Source organism: Mauremys mutica, chromosome 1 (genome assembly GCF_020497125.1).
Source record: "Mauremys mutica isolate MM-2020 ecotype Southern chromosome 1, ASM2049712v1, whole genome shotgun sequence".
In the NCBI taxonomy this organism is placed as follows: domain Eukaryota; kingdom Metazoa; phylum Chordata; order Testudines; family Geoemydidae; genus Mauremys; species Mauremys mutica.
In genome coordinates, this window is record NC_059072.1 from 369,024,955 (window position 1) to 369,033,556 (window position 8,602).

The following is an 8,602-nucleotide window of genomic DNA, read 5'->3' on the forward strand; positions in this document are numbered from 1 at the left end:
CACACAGCAGGGATGAGGCTTGACAGAAGAGATGGGGCAGGATTGTAATTTCAGGCATTCAGCTAAGAGCAATTAGAAAGGTCATAACCCCGTGTAGTGTACATAATCTGACTCCCCAGTTTATCACATTAACAGAGCGCAGTAAGGACAAGGAAGGGGTTAATCTCACTTTCACTGTCCAGTAAGTGATTCAGGGAAGAGGTCGCAGCATTATATACCAGCCAGCTCTGCACGGAGCTCAATCTGAGAGCCAGAGCACAAGGAGAAAACATTAAGGTCTCCTTATGAAAAAAAGAGCTGGAGCAGCCTGCCCCGGATCTGTTTGGTCCTCACCCCATAAATGATGGGGTGTATCATGGGGGGCACGAGCAGGTACACACTGGCAATGAGAACGAGGAAGTGCCGGGGCACATTGTGACCAAACCGGTGTGTGAGAAAGGAGAAGAAATCCGGGATGTACAAAGCTGAGATGGCACAAAGGTGAGAGATGCAGGTTCCAAAAGTTTTGAGCCGGGCATCCTTTGTGGGGAGGCGGAAGATGGCCCGGAGGATCAGAGTATAGGACACGGCAATAAAAACCACGTCCATTCCGATCACAGAAAGAAGATCAAACAGGCCATAGTAACTACTGATGCGGATGTCAGCGCAGGCCAGCTTCACCACAGCTATATGCCCACAACAAAAGTGGGGGATGATATTGGTTCTGCAATATGGCCACCGCCTCGCCAGGAATGGACAGGGTAATGTGATTATGCCACTACGCAGTACCACGGCCAGGCCTATCTTGGCCACAACAGAGTTTGTCAGGATGGTGGAATGTCTCAGGGGATGGCAGATGGCCACGTAGCGATCCAAAGCCATGGCCACGAGGATTCCAGACTCCATCCCTGAGAAGCAGTGAATGAAATACATCTGGGTGAGGCAGGCATTGAAACTGATCTCCCTGGAATTGAACCAGAAGATGCTCAGCATTTTGGGTAGGGTTGATGTGGACATGACCAAGTCGGTGACAGCCAGCATGCAGAGGAAATAGAACATGGGCCTGTGGAGGCTGGGCTCCCTCTTCACGATGAACAGGATGGTGAAGTTCCCCAACAGAGCTATGGCGTACATAGCGCAAAAGGGGATGGAAATCCAGACATGGGCTGCCTCTAGGCCAGGAATGCCCAGCAGGATGAAGGTGGAGGGGTTTCTGAAGTCGGTTGTGTTCGAATCTGACATAGCGTAGAGGAGAACGTGTCCAACTCGGAGGCATAAGGGTGTCTTCTGCATTTAGCATATGACTTTCTGTGTGTTCCCAGGATCTCGGGTGATGGTCGCAGTAGAAATGCCTACATGGAAAGACAACATTAATATGAGACACTGCATGCAGTAGTGGAGGCTGTTCTCATGGGATAAGCAGATTGAGCGCTCTTCTCACACTGAAAAATTACATTTTCATTATTCAGAGAGAATAACTATGAGCAATGACCCTACTAAATCCAATTCCATAATTTTATTATGCTGCTTGCGTTAATAATTCGTACATTTTGTGGTGGGGGAACCCTACGAGGCACCAGTAGGAAACACAAGTGTGGATACTAGTTATCAATCATTGTTCCTTAATGCAATGAGAGCCAGGATAGGGAGTCCATACTGAGGGGAGTTCCCCATTCAACCAGTTGCTTGAAATCAGAGAGTGGGGAAAAACAACCTTTTAGGAAGACATGTCCTGGGAGAAACATCCCAACTAGAACATACCTCAGGGAGAAGATCTGGGCCCCATTGATAGCAGCTCATGATAAACACTTGCTCATTCTCAGCAAAGGACAAAACAAAACAATGTTCAGATCCCTAAGATACAGGATGGAGAATAACATGTTTGCGATATGTGTTCAGTTTTGGTCACCCAATCTCTATGAAAGGTATAGCATATGTAAAAGGGATTTCCAAGAAAGGCTTTGAGAATGGGGGAGACTGACATATGCAAACAGATAAAAGAGTCTGGGACTCTTTAGTTTGCACAAGAAACAAAGAAAAGAGCATATGATATAGGAGAGAAAAATAAAAAATGAAACTAATTTACATTCAAATGGACAGTTCCCAACCAGTACTAACGATAGACACTTAGTGCTCCAAGAGGACTAATTCCCCAAATCTGAGGAAAATTATCAGCAAAACTGATTGGGAGGAAAACTGTAAACAGGAAAATATGAATGAAAATTGGTAATTCTTCGATAACAGTTTATTAGATAGTGGAAATCTTATGATTCCACAGTCAACAAAGTGAATAACTTTGAGTAAAAATCCAGTTCAGTGGAAAGTGAAGGCAGCAAGGGAGAGGGGGGAAGCAATATATAACAAGGAGGAAAAAGGGAAAATTGATCGCCAAGAACAGAAATTGGAAGTTAAAAAAATTCATAAGGGATGTTAAGATATCAGGGAAACCTGCATGTTTGCAGGGCTATGAATCACAAGAAGGTGTTTATTAAGTATATTAAGAAGAGAAATCCTGGAAAAGTTTTATGTCAATTCCTGTGTTAAATGTAAAGTATTAAAAAATAAAGGGAAAGGTTTTTCTTATAAAAGAATTGACTAGGTTATGAAACAACGGAAAAGCTGGTATGGGATTAGTAAAAGAAAATGTCTAGATATGTAAGTAATGCCAGTCACCAACAGGGTTAATGCAAAACAGATCTTGTCAAGGAAACCTGATTTCATCCTTTTATGAGAGTATACATTGGTTGATCAAGGGAAAAATACTGATACAATGAACCGTTATTTCTCAGAGGCATTTGATTTAGTAGGGGTAACTATTGAGTTGGTGAGGTGGAGCAGGAGAAGGATTTGACCTCGTCACATGGGATTGGTGAAACAAACTGAATCCAATTCTGGGGTCCAGATTGGAAAAAAGATGTACTTGGAGAGAGTGCAAAAGTGAGCCACAAAAATTATTTGAGGATAGAGAAAAGGCCGGATCATTAGACTTTAATGTGTATATCTGTTCAACTTATCAAAAAGATGATCAAGAGGAGACTTTCATAGGAAGAAAATCACCAGTAGTAATGGGCTCTGTAATCTACCAGACAAAGGCTGAGTGAAAACGAAGGGCTGGAAGTTAATAATAATAATAGGAGACATACCAATCTCCTAGAAGGGACCTTGAAAGGTCATTGAGTCCAGCCCCCTGCCTTCACTAGCAGGACCAATTTTTGCCTCAGATCCCTAAGTGGCCTTCTCAAGGATTGAATTTACAACCCTGGGATTAGCAGGCCAATGCTCAAACCACTGAGCTTACCCTCCCCCACTGAAGCCAGGCAAATGCCAACTCAAAAAAGGATCCAAGAAAAAGTGGAAACAAGGTCAAAATACAAAGGAGTAATATAAACAAATAATACATGTATATAGAGGCAAAAACAAGGTCAAAATACAAAGGAGTAATATAAACAAATAATACATGTATATAGAGGCAAAATTGGAAAGGCCAAGGCACAAAATGAGATCAAACTAGATAGAGACATAAAGGGTAACAAGAAAATATTCTACAAATACATTCGAAGCAAGTGGAAGACCAAGGACAGGGTAGGTCCGTTACTAAATGAAGGGGGAAAAACAAAAATAATAAATGTGGAAATGGTAGAGGTGCTTAATGACTTCTTTGTTTCAGTTTTCACCAGGAAAGTTGTTGGTGTTTAGATACCTAACATAGAGAATGACAGTGAAAATGGGATAGGTTCTGAGTCTAAAAAAAGGAAAGAACAAGTAAAAAGTTACTTGGACAAGTTAGGTGTCTTCAAGTCAGCAGGGCCTGAGAAAATAAGGGTAACACAGGCAATTAAAGACCAGTCAGCTTCACTTCTGTACCAGGTAAGATAATGGAGCCAATAATTAAGGAATCAATTTGAAAAAGTCTAGAAGATAATAAAGTGATAAGTGATAGTCAGCATGGATTCGTCAAAAACAAAACATGCCAAACCAAACTGATAACTTTCTTTGACAAGGTTACAAGTCCTGTAGTTGGAGAGAAGCAGTAGATGTGGTATATCAAGACGTTAGTACAGCTTTCGATATAGTCTCGCATGATCTTCTCATTTAGAAACTAGAGAAATAAAACCTAGATAGAGCTACTATACGGTGATGCATAACTGGTTGGAAAATGATCCCAGAGAGTAGTTATCAATGGTTCACAGTGATGCTGGAAGGGCATAACAAGTTCCGTTCTGCAGGGATCAGTTCTGGGTCTGTTTTTTAAGATTGCAGATGATATCAAGTTGGGAGGGGTTGCAAGTCTTTGGAGAATCGGAGAAAAATGCAAAATGATCTGGAAAAACTGGAGGAAAGGATCATTAGGGGTCTTGAATACACAACCTATGAGGGAAGACTGAAAGAGCTGCGTTTGTTTAGTCTGAATAAGAGAAGACTGAGGGGGGACATGATAACAGTTTTCAAATACATAAAAGGTTGTTACAAGGAGGGCCAAAAACTGTTCTCCTTAACCTCTGAAGAGAAGACAAGAAGTATTAGACTTAACTGCAGTAAGGGCGGTTTAGGTTGGATATTAGGAAAATGTTTCAAAAAAGGCAAATGCTATGTTAGGTTATATTATCTGAAGAATAACATGCAAGTCATGGTACACATTCCTCAACTCGGATGTGGATTTGGTCTCAATTGGAGACTAAGACAAAACAAATCCTGCATCTTGTCCTTCGCATTCCCTTTTAACTTTATGGTTCTATCATTCTATGATGTAAAATCCTAGTGTAGACCCGGCCTTAGTCACACACACACGTCTTTTGGCTCAATACAGTGGTAACTGAGTGAAATTTAATGGGCCTGTGTTTTACAGGGGATCAGACCGGATGATCAAATAATCCCTTCTGACCTTAAAACCTGTGGATCTATTGATAAAAAAAAGTAGACCAGGCGTTTATATTTAATGTGTCTCATAACATGAACAAGGAAACATTTAGTTAAATTGAAAGTCTGAACATATAACATTGAGAAAAGGTAATTGCTACCATAATTCCTATTTGGCCTGTAGAACTCCTTGCTACCAACATTATTGGAGCAAAGAGCATAGAAGGTTGGGATTCACAAATGGATTGGGCAGTTTAGGTTGTGCTGGTGGCATCAGCTGTAGTTAAGGCTGTCTGACACCTTCCATTAGAAGACCTTATTTCCAGTTGCTTACAGGTTTGCCAGATTTTAGGTTTTTGGACTGAAATTTCCCATTTTGGGTCTCTGCTTCGAGAAGAATTTTTGAAAGTTTCAGGCATAACAGTTCAGCCGATTTCTCAGGAGAAAGTATGTGATATCCATGTTGAAAAATTCTCATTATTGTTCTAGGGAGGAGCCCTAGCACCTCCAAGCTTTGCAGCAGATAAAAGTCAGGTAACAGCCCCTGTCCCTCTGCCCCATCAACAGACAGAGCCCCGAAATGCAAGAGGATCATGTGACAGGGTCCGTTTGGAATTACAAGGGTCCAGATGTTTTAATCAAGTCTCCTACCAGTTTCCACCTTTCTGAACTAATTTCTTCTAGTCAAGATAGTGAGTATTAGAAAGGTACTTTGTGTCCTCATCTAATAATCCTATGTTTGCAATTCTGTGTGTTTGTTATTGATTATTCTTCATTCTGCCTGTATTGTTTGTACTGAGAAGGAGAGAGGATTCTCTCCAGCAATTAGCAAGGTTATACCCTATGAGTGTCCAGCTTGGACTCATAGAGATTATGTATTTTCTTGTTTTTCTTTTAATAAATTCTTTCTATAAAGATTTGATTAAATCCCTCTACTGTGGATACAGGGGGAGGGGCTAAGAAACTCTCTCTCGTGGTGAGACAAACTTATCTCCGGGCAGAGAGGGGATGGGGGAGGTTTCTCTCTCTGTGAGTTGATCTGTGTTTCCCCAGGGAACATCTTCGGAAAGAGGAAGGGGGGGAATACAGGGTGTCTCGGCCCACGTGAATCGACCGAGTGGTGGCAGCAAAAAGGGGACCTACCCTAGGATTTTAGGGTGGGGGGATACATGCTGGTCCTCAACTTGAAACCCCCCAGTTTCAAGTGAGGGTGTAACCATGACAGAGAGACAACACGGGGATGTGCACTATTTATAATAATGCCCTGTGCTGTCACAGTGGGGTTCGCTCAGCCTCTAGAGAAGAAGGGAGGCTCTGAATGTAAACAGGCTGTAGAGAAGCCTGTCTCCACTTCTGTGCTAATTATCCAGCTTTAGCAGTAAACAGTAATTAAGGAACCTTCCCAAAGGGAGATGAGAACTCCTGGTCTCTGTGCTGAGTCAGAAACGAATTGGCTGCTCTGTACATTTGTGTGTATTTATTTAAAAATTATAGCTGATGATTAAGAAAACTAGGGATAATGCCTAACTCTCCGGAGGATCTGATGTCCTGTAAATTCTCAGGATAGATGGGTAGATAGTAGACAGAGAGACCTGGAGAAAGGTGACTAAGAGGAGACACGAGGACTTACAGCAAATATATGGGACTGTCACTAAGGGATCAGAGATCAGTACTTGTCATCAGTAACTATCATCATACTGTGCAGCACCTTTCATTGATGTATCTTCAATACACCTAGCACAGAAAATCACTATGAACCATCCCCATTTCAATGATTGGTAAACTGAGGCACGGGGAGACATGACCTTTCCAAGGTCACACAGACATGGACTGACAGAACCCAAGTGTTGTGACTTCCCTTCCATAACCACGGTCTCTCTGTCAGTAAGTGACCACATGAAAACGGGGAAAGGGACTCATGGTCTTTCAGGGCCTGTTCACTGGAGGGGGGGAAGGAATTCCCTGGGGTGCAACCTGGAACTGGGGACCGCCGAGCCCTCTGACATACCAATCTGGGCCACCTCACACTGTGAGGCTGTGACAAGCTGCAATCCTCTCAGGTCTTGCACTTACACAGCTATACACAAACCGGGACACACCCAGCTGCAATTACAAAAATGCTTTCACTAGCCAGCCATGAAACAACAATAGAGAGTCTTCAACTAATTCCCCTTCAGCTCTCCAGCCTAGGACTGACTGGTGTTGGAACTAAGCTTTGAAACAAAGGATAGAATCATAGAATCTCAGAGTTGGAAGGGACCTCAGGAAGTGTCTAGTCCAACCCCCTGCTCAAAGCAGGACCAATTCTCAACTAAATCATCCCAGTTAGGCCTTTGTCAAGCCTGACCTTAAAAACCTATAAGGAAGAAGATTCCACCACCTCCCTAGGTAACCCATTCCAGTGCTTCACCACTCTCTGAGTGAAAAAGTTTTTCCTAATATCCAACCTAAACCTCCCCCACTGCAACTTGAGACCATTACTCCTTGTTCTGTCATCGGGTACCAAGGAGAGCAGTCTAGATCCATCTTCTTTGGAACCCCCTTTCATGTATTTGAAAGCAGTTATCATATCCCCTCTCATTCTTCTATTTGGTACAGATGTGGGGACCTGCATGAGAAACTTTAAGCTTAACTACCAACTTAGATCTGGTTTTGCTGCCACCACCCAAATTATTTAAGAGTTATTTGGGAAATTCTGTCTACCTCCCCTCCCAGAATATCTCCCTCCAAAGTACTATAACCCTTCCCAGGGTAGCCTTGAGAGACCCTCCACCAGTTCCCTGGTGAACACCGATCCAAACCCCTTGGATCTTAAAACAAGGAAAAATCAATCAGGTTCTTAAAAAGAAGGCTTTTAATTAAAGAAAGAAATACAAAAATCATCTCTGTAAATTCAGGAGGGAAAATAACTTTACAGGGTAATCAGATTCAAAGAGGCCAGAGGAACTCCCTCTAGCCTTAGGGTCACAGTTACAGCAAACAGAGGTAAAATTCTCTCAGCAAAAGGAACATTTACAAGTTGAGAAAACAAAGATAAACCTAACACGCCTTGCCTGGCTGTTACTTACAAGTTTGAAATAAGAGAGACTTGTTCAGAAAGATTTGGAGAGTATGGATTGATGTCCTGTCCCTCTTAGGGCTGGTCTACACTAGTGGGGAATTGATATAAGATATGCAACTTCAGCTACGTGAATAGCATAGCAGAAGTCGAAGTACCTTAGATCAAATTACTTACCGTCCTCACGGAGCAGGATCGATGTCCGCGGCTCCCCATGTCGACTCCGCTACCACCGTTCGCATTGGTGGAGTTCCTGAGTCGACAGGAGCGCATTCGGGGATCGATATATCGCGTCTAGATGAGACGCGATATATCGATCCCCGAGAAATCAATTGCTACCCGCCGATACGGTCGGTAGTGAAGACGTACCCTTAGTCCCAAGAGTGAACAACCCCCAAAACAAAGAGCACACAAACAAAAACCTTCCCCCTACCAAGGTTTGAAAGTATCTTGTCCCCTTGTTGGTCCTTTGGATCAGGTGTCAGCCAGGTTACCTGAGCTTCTTAACCCTTTTGAGGTAAAAGGATTTTGGTGTCTCTGGCCAGGAGGGATTTTATAGTATTGTACACAGGAGGTCTGTTACCCTTCCCATTATAGTTATGACACAGGGTGAAATGGATTTATTTGGTTTAGACCCCATTGGGAGTTGGGCATCTGAGTGTTAAAGACAGGAACACTTCTGTGAGCTGCTTTCAGGTAACCTGCAGC

At 42.8% G+C, this 8,602-nt stretch overlaps 1 protein-coding gene across 1 annotated transcript; it reads right to left on the reverse strand.

Moving 5' to 3' along the window:
* Nucleotides 1-282: 282 nt before the first annotated feature.
* LOC123362274 (olfactory receptor 52E4-like) lies at nt 283-1,221 on the reverse strand. The gene has a single exon (XM_045002708.1). It carries the CDS (start codon nt 1,219-1,221, stop codon nt 283-285), a length of 939 nt encoding a protein of 312 aa, XP_044858643.1.
* Between the last annotated feature and the right edge of the window lie 7,381 nt (nt 1,222-8,602).

Coding starts and splice junctions, on each gene's coding strand:
- LOC123362274 (XM_045002708.1), bottom strand. CDS start 1,221: ATGTCAGATTCGAACACAACCGACTTCAGAAACCCCTCCACCTTCATC.